This window comes from Netta rufina, assembly GCF_964035555.1.
Source record: "Netta rufina genome assembly, chromosome: 11".
Classification (NCBI taxonomy): domain Eukaryota; kingdom Metazoa; phylum Chordata; class Aves; order Anseriformes; family Anatidae; genus Netta; species Netta rufina.
The window spans coordinates 3,052,521-3,068,011 of NC_140134.1; the positions used below are offsets into that span (position 1 = coordinate 3,052,521).

Below are 15,491 nucleotides of genomic sequence, written 5' to 3' on the forward strand. Positions count from 1 at the left end.
CACACCACTCTTGACACCAGTGCATATTTTACTGGAAAACCTCCCCTCAGCACAGAAATAGCTGTGGCAGTGAGGCTGCGGTGAGACTTGACAGAGGGCGCATCACACTGCTTCCTCCGTGGCCACTGAGTTCTCCGAAGCAACCCACACTTGCAGCACGGCCGCCTCATCCCCATGTGCCCCACCACCCTGCCGGCACGGGGAGCACAGCACGTTTGGGTGAGGACAGAAGTTTGGAGAGCATGTCCATGACCTGCTGTGTTTTCCAGCCGTGGTAGCTGCTCCCAGCACTGAACAGACAGACAGACTGCTCTCAGAATAACAAGTGTAGGTGCAGGGCAGGGCTCTGCACGCATGCAAACGATGGGCAGCAACCTCCTCATTCAAATGTGGCAGTCAATGGCACACAGCTCCTGGCTGGAAGGACAAACACTGCCTGTCCCATCAGGTCCTGGTGGCTCTGCAGCAAGAAGCCAGCTCCAGCCTGAAGCACCACACAGCCAGGGTTCAGCCACCTTTTCTCAGCAGCCGCTGTGTCAGCTCGGCGATGGGTCTGTGGGGATTTCTGGTGCTCCACAGACATTGTCCCCTAGAAGTACAAATGCTCAAGATGCACTAGGAAAATTCCCTAGTGATGATGTGGGGGATTTTATTCAAGGGCAATTTGGGTTTAATTATGCAGCTGGGCTTACTATAAACCTTTGGACTAGAGTGTGTATCAAGTAACTCCGCCTGTGTAGCTGATTGCATCAGGATATTGCTATAAAAATGTTATTTGGACATTTATAGTCAAACACACACATTTAATGTTGAACTGCAGCGTGGGGCCAGCTGTGGGTGCCATAGAGCAGGATGAGCTCTCCCCTCCACCTGGTCCCAGGATGGGACGCTTTATATCCTGGGAACACGATGCCAATGATCTCTTCTTGCTTTCAGTAACCAGAGCCCAGCACAAGCAGCAACACATATAGTCAGACTGTTTGTAAGGCCCCACGCAACTCAACATGACTGCATCAGACTCCTCCATCCTTGTGTAGTTCCTTCTTACTCACTGCATAAAGCAACAGCAGTGCAGCTGCCCCACTGCCCTTCATTTGTGGATGAGCCGCATCCATCTCCAAGCCAAGGAGCCAGCCCCTGCTCCCACCACCACCACCACACCCTGGGCACCAGACCCGTGCATGCAGCTCCTGGAGCCCACCATGCTGGAAACCGTCTCCTGCCCTGTCCGAGCAGCAAGCACAGTGCCTAGAGTGACACTAATCAAAACAGGCAAGGAAACTAAGGTTTTGTGTTTTTTTTTCACACTGCTTTTTATTTTTTTCGTCTGCCTTTTAAAATTACAGATGAGAAAAATAAATATTGGAAGATTATCCTTTGTATCTCATGATCAGATCACAAGTTAGCATGTGACTTGGGATGGAAAAACAAGTCTTTCCAGCAGATGTCAAATGTAGCTAGCAGGCTGCACTGACTGCTGTACCTTGATGTTTGCTGCCAAAGTCAATTCCTTGTGCATCTTTGAGGTAAAGAAACCTCATGATTCATCAGGATCTTATTCTAATTAAAGCAAACTGCTCAGATGACTTTCATTTTGGCTTTGCCTGTTTAGCAACTCTGAATGCAATATGTATGTAACAATAAATAGCAGCCCTCAGCCACTGTTTTGTAAACAGGCTCAAGCTCATGAATGGCAAGGGCAGGTTTTGGAGTCACCCTGTAAGTCATGTGCTCAGTGGATTGAGCAAAAAGCTTCCAGACGGCTTTGAGCAAAGGGATCAAGCAAACCAGAGCCCAGGTGCCACCACTGCCAGCCAACATCCTGCAAGAAGGCTCACGATGCACGCCGCAGCGTGACTGAAGGCATGCAGGAGCAGGGCTGGCACCACAGAGAGGAACCACACCGCCACGGGGAGCGGGCAGGCATCTCTCATAGAGAAAGGGGAGGGGGTAATAAATGAGCTTCCTTCCTTCCCTCTTAAAGGCCTCCCTTGACAACAGGCCTCCCCCAGCCTGCCTGGACACTCCCGCCACCGTGCTCTCAGAAGAGCCACAGAGCTCTGCCTTCATGCTCGTGCTGAAGCTGAGCATTGCAAAGGCACAGCATGAAGCCAGGAAGGGGACGACAGTTTTAGGGGAAGGCATGAGCAGCCAAGGGAAGATGCCCCAGTTTCCCTCAGAGCTCCAAAACCTGCAGGAGATATAGGAAGGGGAGCAGCTGCCCCCTCCCAGCAGCTCCTCTCACCTTCCTGTGCCCAGGTCACTCAGTGCTTGGGACAGGAAACTCAGCAACTGTGCCCTGCTGTGCAGTGGGGCTTTGCCTGAGCCCAGTGCGCTGTGATAAGCCGGTGACATTGCATCCAGCCAGCCTGCCGCAGCCTGCATCACATGATGGGTCAGCAGTTCATGGGAAGTCACAGGCTGAAAGCTTGAAAAAAAATAATAATAAAAAAAAATAACAACTTAGTTCAGCCAGCTCCCTCCCCACAGGAAATAAAAGCTGGAGCTGAGCTCTAGCAATTTGGGTTTGACCGGACTTATCTCGTCTGAGGCCTGCAGTGGGTTTGCCTGACCGAGTTCCCAGTGCTGAAACCCTGCGGAGAAGGGACTCGGCTGAGGGCAGAATGACAGGGGAGGACAAAAAAATCTAATGTGTGCACCTGCCTGTGGTGGGGAGAAAAAGGGGGTCCTCGTAGAACAGCCACTCTGCTGCAGGCTGGGGCAGCTCTGCTCTCTCCGTTCCTGGCTGGCGGCACGCAGGGCGAGTGTGGTGCCCACCTTGGGCATCCTCTCCATGTGGGATGCAGGTGGGAGAGGCAGTGCAGCCTGTATTCCCGTGCCACCGGGCTCAAGACCATTGAGGCTGTCTCCATGCATTTTGTGCATATTGCAGCACGGAGAGCGTTTTTTTTCTCCTTTTGTCTAGGCATCACAGGCAATTGTGCAGCTATTTTTAAAGCAGCTTTTCTTTTCCCTTGCAGAGTAGCCTGAATGGCTTTCCCACCCGTGCACGGAAGCACGCTCAGCTTGGACGTCTTGTTTCATTGTGATGGGAAAGGTTATCAAGTACAAAATAAAAGTGAAATCATCCACTGACATTCCTGTGCCTAAAATAGCTGCACGCTCTCCAGTGCTGACGTTACTGGAAGGGGAGCGGAAGTCTCTGGACACAGGCTGTCCCACTCCAGGGCCAGCATACTGACCTGGCGCCAGCTGACGCCCCGGCCAGCTCTGAGCTAATGTGAAATGAGGCATTCTTGCCACCACAGATTAAAGGCCATACGGTAGGTAAGGTCCAGGGGCTGTCATAGCTTCCGAGCAGCAACACTCACAGGCACCAGAGCCACTGCAGATGGAAACCCTAACCAGCGGGCAGCTGAGCTGCCCCAGGTGAAACAGGTGAAACGCAGCAGCAAGGCCTAGCTATCAGTTTGCTAGAGGCACCTCTGCCATTGGACCTACCTGGCTGGTGGCTTTCTCTCGCGTTCAGGCAGGCAGCAGCAACAAGCAGGGCAGGAGGTGCCCTGGCCTGGTGCTGCAGGCAGCATCGTCTCTGCAGGTTCATCTCTGTGAGGCAGCACTCTGCAGCGGCACCATCACCATCGGCGAGGGAGTAGAGCAGAGGGGAGGACCTGTGGGGAAGCTCTGGCACCCAGCAGGTGCTTCTTGCCATCCTGCTCACCACCTGCAACCCAACACAGACCTCAGTGGGGCTGCAGGGCCAGCCCTGGGTGCTCTGCAGATGGAGAGAGCAGGGATGTGCAAGAGATGCTGCTTCATGCCGAGCCCAGCTGGGGATGGCATGCCACAGCTTTGGTGGGGACACGGGGACAGTGGCGCTCAGAGGATGCTTCGGTGCTGGGCAGCCTTGGGATTCCCAGCCTGAGAGAGGCAGTTCGTGCTCAGGGCAACAGGCTGAAGAGGTAAACTTCCTTCAGAGCTCGAAGACCTCATTTCTTAAATATCTTCCTATGAGAGGAGTGAGCAGCAGAAGTGCTGAAGCAGAAACCGAGGAATGTGAAAAACAGGGATAAATTACTTGCTCGAACACACAGTAAAACATTTACCAAAATTGTCCAAGGCCTTTTCAAAATAAGCAGAGTGCTCCACCGCCTGCCAAAACCCAGATTCCTTCCAGAGAAGATTTAAGACTCTTCTTCATTTGAATTTCAGTAATGAACTGATGATGCGAGTGCCTCCAGCTGCCAGCAGCTGTCTGGGCTGAGCCGCACCCTGGAGCCTCCCTGGGTGCGGAGCCATCCCCGCACCCCGGCAGAGCTGCCGAGTGTCCCACGGGCTGCTGCAGCATGCAAGGCACAAAAAGGCAGGGCAGGACATTAAAGGCAGCGCTGTCCATATGGATTCTGCTGGGGAAGGCCCAGCCATCAGTGGCAGGCTCCAATGAGACTTTCCTGGCTTTGTTGAGTGCTAGGGCTTTATCGCTGTTAAAACACGGTTTGTTTCTGTGACTTTTTCCCCCCTTCTTAAATGTCAACTTGAAAAGAAAAATTCGGGAAAGGTCACTTACCAGAGAGACTGGAACAACTCCAGCCACTTGGATAAACACAGTTAGGGTCAGCTGCAATGAGAGGGGATTTAAAACAAGTTACTTACCTGGCTGAACAAGTGTTGTGTTTCTGAAGGAGGGTGAGACATTAGGTACCTTGCACAAGGCAATTAATCTGCTTACTATCCCTCCATCTGCTACAGTGATCATTAACCCTTTGGGACACCCTGGGGGAGAAGACGCAGCACTCAGCACGCCTAATGCTGTGCTGTAAAGGGGCACAGACACCCACCAGAGACCCAGCCTTGTGGCTGAGAGACTGCAGGCCACCCTGCACTGCTCACAGGCAGCTCTTTGCACCACTTGCATTCAGCGAAAGGAATGTGCCAAAGAACTCCCCGCCGCTGAGGACCTGCCCAGTGGAAGCGATCCCAAGGGCAGACTGTGTGCTGTCCACCCACACGCCTGGCGGACACCCTGTGAAGTAGCAAACAGCACGGGGAGCAGAGACCCTTGCCCGCCGCCAATGATCTCACGGCTGTAGGTTGGCACAGCCCGTGCCCGCGTGAGGCAAGGCACGTGCCTAACCAAGCCGAGGTCCGTGGGGTAAGCAGACTTTCCACACCGAGATCAGCGTCTGGTACAGCGGTGAGCTGTGCTGGCCATCGCTGCGCTTACTCCTACACAAAAGCTGGGCACTACAAATAACAGACTGGGCTGTGGGCAGACAGAAACCTGGCCACCACCACTCCAGCAGGGATGCGACATCTCCGTGGGCCTCAGCAGCCGGGAGGCCCTGCCTGGCCCAGCGCAGGCCCTGCGTGACTGGGGGCCGAGCAGCCCTGGGCTCTGCTCCCCCCGAGCTGCCTGCTGTCCACCCCACTGGCCCTGTCGTGGCTGGTCCCCACTCCTCAGTCGTTTCACCAGGCCTCACACTACAAATGCGCTTGTGCAGCTCTCGGGCAGGAGCTGGGCCCCAGCTGCACACACACCACGGCCCCCTCAGTGCCACCCCGCAGCTCTCCCCGGACTGATGGCAGGCCCCACGAATAAAACAAGGCGCCTTCCTGGGCACGTGGAGAGGAGGGCCCTCGCACCCCTCTGCACGCTTCCCAGACAGGGAAACGGCGTGAGGCAGCACGTTCCCAAACACTGCAGAGCATTCCCACCCAGCCCCATGTCCCCCTTGAAAGAATTCATGTTTTTGTGGAATTAAAAAAAAAAAAAAAAAAAGCCCTCTGCATGCTTGCAGCAATATTTTGACTGTAAATAATCTAGGGAGCAAGGTCACATTCCCAGGCAGAAGCACAGCAGGGGAAGGGTGGTGCGGGCAGTGCGGGAGGCCAGTGGCCCGTGCATACACCCAGTACAGGGCTCCAGAGAGCCTGGCTGGGGAACCAGGAGGGAAAGACTGAAAATTTGGGGCAGGGAGAACAAGCAGGGGTTGTGGAGGCAACATGTGAAATGACTGCACCTCTCCCATGCCAGCAGGCAGCCGTATCCCCAGTGCTCACCCTCCTCCTGCCCAAGCTGTGCTCTGCTCTCAAGTGGCTTGGGGCTGCCACAGCTCCTCTGGGACAGGACGCGCCAGCCTGGGCCATCGCTGCCGCGCCAGCTCGGGGAGCACGCGGCACAGGATGATAACGGGAGAGGGAGCGATGGGAAAGCACACACAGCGCTGGAACAAACTTAGAGCAGATGGCAGAACAAACAGTACCGGGATTTTTGTTTCACATAATCTTTTGCCCCATTTGCTCACACACTTAACCTCTTCCTCCATAGAACGGACCTCCTCTTGGAAAAGGAGACCAGAAACACTGGAAGGCTTTCAGAGAGGCAGGTGTTGTTTTGCTCTGAGCGTCACCAAGGACAATACACAGATCCCAAAGGAGTTTGACTTTTTTTTCTTCCTTAAGACTCAGGCCAGTTTTGTATTATTGCCCTTTTAAAAAAGATTTTACAAGAAACCGACTTTTTATTTTTAAAGGCCAGGGAAGTGTAATGCTGCTACAGTAGTCAGCTGCCTACATGAAGAGCAGTAAGAGTATGTCAGAGACACTGTGCTCCTTCACGCCTCCAAACTACAGATGTGAGCATTTAGCCCTTACTTGCACTGAGCTGCTGCCACCCGTGGGAGAAGTGTCTATGCTGGGAATGCCAGCAGGATTATTGTGTATACATGTTCTTCAGGGCATGTAAGGGTTAGGAGGAGGGGAAAAATAAATAAATGAAACCCTGCACATATTTTACTGACTTTTCAAATGCCGGAAAGCTAAGGGGTTTCTGTGGAGTCTTGGGACGGAAACCACTTACTGACTCGCTGACTCTGCAGGGCCAAGTTTCACCCACAGAAGGCAGTGACTATGCACAGCAATGCACTCCCACATCAGAACACACCATACAGGGCCCAGGGGTGCCACCTCATACTGGTCTGCACGAGGAGGCAGCTCTGCACAGCCTGGGGATCCCGCTGGGTGCAGCTGGACGCCTACGGGATCTCACCGTGCTTTGCTTGAAAATGCCACCAGATAATTTTGGTATGAAATGCTCAAGCAATCGCATGACTTTTAAACTCCAAGTATAATTAGGCTTAATACATAAAACACTTGCCTGTATCAAAGTGTCCACCACACACATGCCAGATACCAGGGAACAAGCACTTGCCCTGCGTATCAAATGCCAGCAGCTCTTGCCAGGCACTGCTCTTGTCACTACCATTTTATGAGATTATTTTACATGAGACTGGTGGAGTTCCTTCTTACTCATGCAATATAGAAAGCCATCTAGCCCCCACCCATCTAGCACAGTTCCAGTACAACCACTCCTTCATGGTCTTGCTCCCAGCAGCAGCATGTGGGGCAGGGCTTGCTGCTCACACCCCCAGCACCACAAGGGCACCGGGCATGTCATTTGAAGCCGAAGCACAGATTAGCTATCTGGAAAACAGCAGCAGCAACCCTTGTAAGCTGCTTTACCATCTAAGGTAGCAGTTCTAAACTGCAGGAGCAGGGACACAGAAGGGTGAAGGTGGCAACAGCTTACCAGCCAGGCTGCTTGGGACACGTTGATTGTGGGCAGGGGGACATGGGGCAGTTGTGGCCATGCAGAGGTGGCAGCAGCGATCTGGCTGATGTATCCAGAACAAGCTTTTGCTGGCAGCTCCCAGCCAGCTTCTGGAGAAACAGGAGTCAACAGTGCATCACAGAGACACAGGTTTGCCTGCATTTTAAGAGTGTTCATAAAGCTTCATAATTAACACTTAGAAAATAATTAAAACAGTTGGGGATTCTTTTAAAGATGCCAACAGCTCCAAGTAAGAAGCTGATCGGCTTGGCGGTTCAGTGCACTGAAGACAACGCTTTCCATCTAGCACTTTGAAGAAGCCAAGCACTTTCGCACTTTTAGCATGATGTATTGCAAATTGAAAGTACCAGCACAAGTTCACAACTTTGGTATCAGGCTGCAGTGCAGCAGCTCTGCAGACACCACGCCTGGTCCTCCCGGAGCAGCAATGCAGCACAGTACTTCCATGAAGTTCCAGTGAACCAGGCCATCGTTCCCCTGCTGACCCTGCTGGATACAAGCTGTATTTTAAAAAAGAGACAGTATCAAAAAGCTGTAAACAGGGCGTGGAGTTCCTGCTGTTACTCACTATATGCTGATCTGTTCAGAAACAAACAAAAGAGCATGTTCAGTTAAACACAGGAACTCCCTAAAGTGAATTGTTGTCATAGGTCAGAACCATTAAACAGATTAAATCCAGAGGAGAGCAAAAACTTTCTGCAGAGTACACAGTGGCTCTCTGAAGACATGCTTTTCTAATTTCCTGTGTTGTGGTGCCTCTTCCTAGAGGAAATCACGGATTTTCATCTCCCTGATAGCACGATCCCAGGCTGAATTAAAGCTGCCATTTTAGCAGGTTTAATTCTTACCCACCAGCAATGCGTAATGCATGTCAGCTCTGACACAAAATGGGTGAATGTCCAGGAACCACACGATTGCCAATTTGCTGGTATCAGTTACACGGTGATGTGCTAGAAACTTATCGCAGGCTGTGTAGGAGCAAATGACCTATTTGGAAATGAGACCTATTGACAAAGGAAGTCAGAGCCTGTCTTCCTCACCTCATTTGAATAAAACAAATAGGCCAAGCCCAGGCAGAGAAAAATTTCAGTGAAACAATCTTGTGAGCTCAGCACAGAGCTGATTTTTCAGCTTCTCATATTTGACTTCAGGTAAATCAGGATTTTTGTTTAAACCTGTTCTTGCTTAAGAGCTTTACAATAATTGTTAGAAGCTTGAGGGTACCATTTTTAAGTTCTCTCAGTAGCAGCTGCGTTTATGCAGGAACTGCACTATGACTCTTTTTAAACCCGAAAGCAAGTTGTTTCCCACTGTGCTTACTGTCCCCACGCTGCGTCTCCTAGCTGCAAGGAGCACTGTGCTGGAGGCTTGTAAAGAGCACTGCTGAAGAAACAGAAGTGAAACCCAGAAATTTGCTTTCATTATCCAAATTGAATGAGCATGAGAAGTGAAGAGAGATTATGTGAATAAATGCCACGTGCTCGACCTTTTTTCCTTCGACTGACTTTTTTTGCTGCCCTACAAGAAAGGTGTTTGCTGGTTACAGGGCCTGCCTGGGCTGGGAGAGTGCCCGTGCAAGCAGAGCTGTGCTGCGCCCCGCTGCAGCTTGTGTGGGCAGAGAAGGACACAGCACCAGCACCAACACCTTCAGCAAGACATGACAGACCAGATTTTTTGCATACCACAGCAAAGAAGCTTAAAAACTGACAGATAACACCCTTTTGGGACTCACATTTTTTGAACTCCAACAGGCGTCTCATTTTTTCCGAGTCAAAAGGAAAACACTGGCTATTTAAACATTCTCGAGAAGCCCGATGAATAGATTTCTCTTTCCGTTAATGAGGAGGCAGCTGGGCTCCTTCGGCAGCGCTACAGCTCTTGCCAATGTTTATAGTGAATGCCCCTTCACAAGGAAATCGTGCCGCGAGCAGGTGCAGCGCCAGCAGATAACGCCAACGGCTCCAGTAAGGCCATTGTGAATGCCAGCCTAAGCTGGGAATGCTGCCTGCTAAGCCTCTTGGTCCTGCAGAAGTTTCTGAATGTAGCAGAGCACAGAATGCTCAAAACCAGTATTGGCCACCAGGCAATGACCACATAGCCCCAGGCCCAAGGACAGAGGCAAAGTGAAGGGATGGGATGCAGAGACCAGCGGCAAGCAGGGCTGGATGAGCACCCACAGGGGACTTCAGGCCCTGAGCTGGGCTCCCGACTTCCCAGGAGAGCATCTCTGGGGCCCTTCCCTCTGCTCTTGCACACTTTGGTGGCTTTGCCAGCCCGGGAAAGGGGACTGGCGCTCCCAGCACACCAGGCAGATGACCAGCTGAGCACAGCCCCCGCTTGTGTCCTGGTGCCCACCCAGCCTGGAGGTCACATTCACCTGCCTGCCCTCCAGCATCCTGCAGCCACCCCCTGCTTGGTGCTTCTGCAGGCCTGGCACGGCTGGGCCTCAACAGGACCACAGCAATTGCTGCGTGCTGGTTGTTACATGGCATGAGGTCTGCTGGCACCTGCCTGGAAAGTACGCAAACACTGAAGGTCTGAAAGCTGCAGTTGGGATTACACACAGTGCTGGGCTTAACCACCACCTATTTTCCTTCTGTATTTAAAGACAGGAACAGTGGAGTCTTGCTTCCCTTTTCCGAGGCAGAAAAGAGGATGAGCAGCAGTTTTCAATTGAAATACAGTACTTCATTGAGACAAGCCATCAGACTGAAACTAAAAAAAAAAAAAAAAAAAAAAAAAAAAAGGGTCAGGCAGACATTAGTTAGCCCGATTTGCCCTGAACTCAATGCTGCTCTCACGAACAGGCCATGCTGTTCAATCCTCCATCCCAGTGCCCACAGCAGCAGAAAGCAGCTCCAGGACTGCAGGCTCTGGCTGCCAGGGGCCAGTCCCCTCTGCTCCTGCAGCTCTCCCCGTGCTGGCACAGGAGTGCTGCTCCAGCTGCCTGCACTGGGTCCTGTGGTGCTGCCGCGGCCGGGAAGAGCTCGGGCTGCCAGCAGGCAGACACCCAGCTCAGGGAGCTGGGACCCCATGCAGCAGCACTATGGCCCCTGTCCCAGTGTGGCTTCTGGGCTCTCTGTGGGCTCTTCCAGTTCTTAGGAAACCAAACCTACCCCTTACAGCCTGTGCCAAAGAAGAGCAACAATGTTCTCTGAGCTACACCTTTTACACCAAAGACTGATGTGACTTTATTCAAGGACACTTCCAAACTGTTTTCTTCTCTTTTCCAGAGAACACTGTAAAAGTGGAGCATAATATCCTCTCTGGCGTCACTTCTGTGCGGCCTGCCAGATCAGATTACATTGGAAATCAAGATACTGATATTTTCATCTTTGCTCCGCTTGATACTGTGGAGACACTGAGCTCAGCAGCAGGACATTCCCTACAATACTTGACCTCTGTTCAGAGCACTTCTTGCCCTGTTGCTTGCCTTGCTCTTCCGTGCATATCCCCCTAAGCACTCAGTGTTTTGGAAACTACCTTCGTTTCCCAGCATTAGTCAGCTCACTCCCACTGTAGCCAGTTTCAAGCACTGCAACCCCCTCACTGCCAAAGAAGATCAGGGGAAGACACCCATGAGCATCGACCTGCCATTGGAGCATCGAGCTGCCTGTGTGTGACCTCGGAGAGGAACCGAGCACACCGTGGGGTCTTAATCCTTTTGCTGAGGAGCCAAACCAGAGTTTAGAGAACTGGAAGTTAGAGAACAAGCAGACATTTGTTCAGAGCGAGCAGTGTGAGGGGGAGTACTGCAAGTTCCTTCCCGCCTCCATGGGACTTACCGTCTCTCAATGTTCCTTTTTGTTGTTCTCTCCTCACTTGTAACAGCTCGGCACAATGGGGCTCTATGCAGCAGGGCCGCGGTGGCGGGCACAGGGCAGCTGCAGCGAGCAGCCCTCCTTCCCCGGGCCCTGGGACACCTCTGCCCGTCCCGTCAGCCTGCGGGGAGAAGCAGTGCCCGCTGCAGGCTGCGGCCGTGCTGACTGATGGCCAGGCAAGTTCTGCCAAGAGGAGGCCTGTCGCCCACCCGGTGCTCAGAAAGCAGCACGCCCGCTGGGTGAGCCCGGAGGGCAGGCATTCAGAAGGGCAGGGAGGCAAGCTGAACATGCATCAGGCCCATTGCAGCCACAGAAATAGGCAGCTTTGAGAACTGTCCTTGCCACGGGAGTGCAAGATGGATTTCAAGAAGATTTAAACCTGACACCCTTCAAAAAAAAAAAAAAAAAAAAAAAAAAAAGCTCACAGCTGCTCAGGTATTACTAATTTGAGAAGGGCTAAACCGAATCTGCTGTTGCTCAGTCAGCATCACACCAGGCAGAAGCTTCAGTTTCAGTAGGAAAAAAAGAAGTGCAGATATGAAAGAGAAAGGCAGCAGCAACTCTCAGCTGAGAAGAAACGAGCTCTGTTACACTCTGCAAGTAGGAGCAGCTCCTGGGTGAGCCTCCCTGCAGCCTATGTTAGCAAACTTTGGAAAGGTTTGGCCCACAAAACCACAGGGTTATTTTGTTACAGTAATGAAGCTGCCTTTGGGACTGGATTTTCCTCCTAGGCAGCCTTACCCTAGCCCTGAGCTGCAGGACTGCTCTGCAACACAGGAGACTGGTATTCCTGCTGCACTCACGCTGCCCAGCTCTTCTTGTTTCAAGTCCAAACACCAAGAAGGTGGATACAAACCGAGGCGTCCACGTGACATGTGCACATCCTGAGTACTGTCATCCATCCCAACAAATAAGAAAGTTATTGTTTTTTAAAATAAAAATACTTAACATTTATTCACCATTTTAAGTCACCATAGTAAAATTGTACACGCTGTAAGTAACCCAGGAACGTTATTAAAAGCTACCAGAAACATAAGGCAATTTGTACAACCATTGAAAGAAATACACAGCATGTTGAAAATAGAGTGAAATATTACTCAAACAAGACAATGCTTGATACACAGAGTGAGAAGAACCAGCATTAAAAATGAAATTTTAAACAAAAATAAAGATGTCATGGCTACAAGTATTATACAGTGATAAATACTTCAAAAATATATTAAGATATATGGAAAATCTTGTTTTGTCAGGGAAATCCAGAGAAATTCCAGCCTCCACTGGATTTCACTATACCAATTAAGGTTTAATATTTAAATTCCTTTCAGCAAGAACGGGTACTGCAGCCATTACGGTCCTGTATCAATACTTATATTCTTGTAGTGTCATGAAATCAGCCTTATGTTATATCAAGCCATAATGCCTCTCACATCATGGGTACTAATTGCTCTAAATCAACCAATGAGTTGCCTTTCAGGAACAAGCGCCGGGCACCGCGTTTGAAGCCACAAACCATGTTATATCACAGTTGACATTAGCCCATGTTACAGTATTAATGGAAGGCAAGTTCTGAGACTCACTTCCATTTAAATAAGACGGCTTGAACAGAGGGTTTAGTTCCAAGTCCACCATAGCTTTTTCTTAGCATAACATTGAGTACTCAGAAGTTACAGTACATGAACCGTGGTAACATTTAGGTTAAACCTTCAAAAAGAAAGTCCAAAGGATATTTGGAGGTGACAGGTTTTGAACATGAACAAATGGTTGTTTAGTACGCATTTGTTTGTGATGCGACTGGATATCAAGTGAAGCCGTCTATAGCCAAGGATTTGGTGCACCACTTTTCTGAGACAGTTTAAAAATATAAACTTCTTCTTTGAGGGTCTATTCTATAGAAAATAGAATGAGATCTGGTAAAATGTCAGTTTGAGAGTACTTTCCCATCGCAAGATCCGTTCATCAGCCTATCGCACCACCAAGAGGAAAGCTAATCCTGCTATTCCAAACCCTGCTGCTGCCATTATAGCATTGCTTATGGTACTGTTCTGGTCAGCTGGTTGAGAGCCATGCCTGCCGAAGAAGCGACAGAAGCCATCCTAGAAAAGCAAGAGAAAGGATATTGAGTTGGTTGGCTTAATAATCAGTTGTGTGTTTTGTTTTGTTTTTTTTTTTAAAAACATGTCTTTGAATACAGTTTGGTTCACAATCCAAGCACACTGCCTGTCAACTGCAGAAATCTCTATTTTGATCATGAAAGTCTAAGCCCTATTGTCTTCAGCACATGAAAACGCTTTGTGTGAGCTTTTGAAAAAGACTGAGGGCAATAGCTAGATGTGCTTGCATGCCTTGCTCAAAAGACAATTGTGAGGTTCCCATCGAGATGTTCAGCATGTCACTACGTTATTTTCACCCTCTTAAGCAAGCTTCTGATCACAGCTGCCAGTATTGTTCCCCCTCATTCAAGTTTCAGAATATACCTGAAACACAGGATATGGAAATTTCCACTTAAAGACAGGAGCCTGAAGCTTGTCCCATCTCGGTCAGTGCATGACTCTGATTACACATTCTCTTGGAAGGGCCAAGTGGATGCTGCTCAGGGCTGACCTATGACAGAGCAAAGCTGGCAGCTGCTCTACCAGATCTTTATTTGTGATAATCAGACGTGGCAGTAATACAACTCCAGATGGTCATGTTTGAACTCTGTTCAGCAGATGTCTATGTAAACAAGTTATACTCTTAATTTCTTCCGGAACTTTGTTCTTTACACTCTAATTTGTGCGAACAGGCAATGTGATTCTGCTAAGTGGCAGCGTACATCACAACCACCACCACATCGCTCCTCACGCTCGGACGGACGAGTGACCACTGGAAAACCAAGCTCATTGCGGCCTCTGGAAAAGTCAACGGCTCATCCTCCCCCTCCCCCTTTTATCTTTAGCGCTTCTTTGTACCAGGGGAATATTTGATGCCAGTACTGAGAGCAGGAAATTTAAAGCTCTCTGGGACAGCTGACAGCTCGCTTGCAAACGCAGGCGGAGCCGCTCGGACGCCTGAAGCGCGCTCCTTTCAGCAGGTATCTCGCCAGCTGCCACGGCTTCACGCCGCCAGGCGCGACGAGGCTGCAGCCCCCGTCCCCAGGAGCCCCCAACCCCACCGGCCCCACAGCAGGCGGGGCCGAGAGCCAGGGGCTTCACCCGGGGGGATGCCCGGGGGCACGCCCCGCCCCGCCCCGCGCTCCCCCGGCCCCGCACGGCGCCCAGCCCGGCGCTGCCCGCGGGGAGGCGACGGCCCCGAGCCCCTCGGCCCCCCGCAGCCCCCCCAGCCCCGCTCACCCATCCGCCGTGCGCCCGCAGCCACTCGCCGCGCTCCTCGGCCAGGTAGGCGGCCAGCGCCTCGGCCATGCGGCGCGGGCCGTCCCCGCAGCCCCGCTCGGCCAGCGCGGCCGCCAGCGTGCCGGCGAACACCACGAGCGCCAGCAGCCGGCCCCAGTTGAGGCCGCCGTCGGCCTCCAGCTGCGCCGCCACCCGCCGCAGCAGCGCCGCCGCCTCCCGCGGCTCGGCCCGGGCGAGCGGCGCGCAGGAGCGGAAGAAGGGCCGCTCGCGCCGCTCCAGCTCGGCCGCCGCCCGCCGCAGCGTGGCCGCCGTGGCGCTGGGCGGCAGCGCGGCGCCGCCGCCGCGGTGCTGGAAGTAATCCTCCAGCAGCAGCGCCGTCTCCTCCTTCAGCGAGCCCGGCATGGCGGCGGCGGCGGCGGCGGCCCCGGGCGGCTGCGGCCCCGCAGCAGCTGCCGCCGACTAAGAGGCGGGGCGGCCCCTCCGCCCCCGCCGCCGCCGCCGCCGCCCGCACGGCCCGGCCCGGCCCGGCCCGGCCGCTCTGCCCCGCCCCGCCCCGCCCCGCCCCGCCCCGGGGCTCGGAGGAGCCGCGGGGTGCGGGCGCTGCGGGATGAGCGCTTTTGGGGCCCGGCGGTTGGGTTTGGGCAGACACGGGGGGCGCTGGGGGTTGGGATCCCGAAGGCCGGGCCCAGCGCTGCTGCTGAGGGCAGGGCCCGCAGTGCTGGTGGCTGTGCGGCACCGGGACCTGGGCTG

The 15,491-nt window shown here is 52.5% G+C and overlaps 1 protein-coding gene and 1 long non-coding RNA gene across 2 annotated transcripts; both read right to left on the bottom strand.

The window, feature by feature from the left end:
• Positions 1-1,423: 1,423 nt before the first annotated feature.
• Positions 1,424-11,710, bottom strand: LOC311213306. The gene is made up of 3 exons (XR_014618745.1): positions 11,377-11,710; positions 7,939-8,091; positions 1,424-4,579 (listed from the first exon to the last, which is right to left on the bottom strand). It is a non-coding gene; the product is annotated as an uncharacterized lncRNA (long non-coding RNA).
• Positions 11,711-12,331: 621 nt separating this feature from the next.
• On the bottom strand, positions 12,332-15,229 carry BCL2L10 (BCL2 like 10). The gene is made up of 2 exons (XM_084293710.1): positions 14,742-15,229; positions 12,332-13,505 (listed from the first exon to the last, which is right to left on the bottom strand). Exons 1-2 carry the CDS (start codon positions 15,141-15,143, stop codon positions 13,374-13,376), a joined length of 534 nt encoding a protein of 177 aa, XP_084149836.1. The 5' UTR covers positions 15,144-15,229; the 3' UTR covers positions 12,332-13,373.
• Between the last annotated feature and the right edge of the window lie 262 nt (positions 15,230-15,491).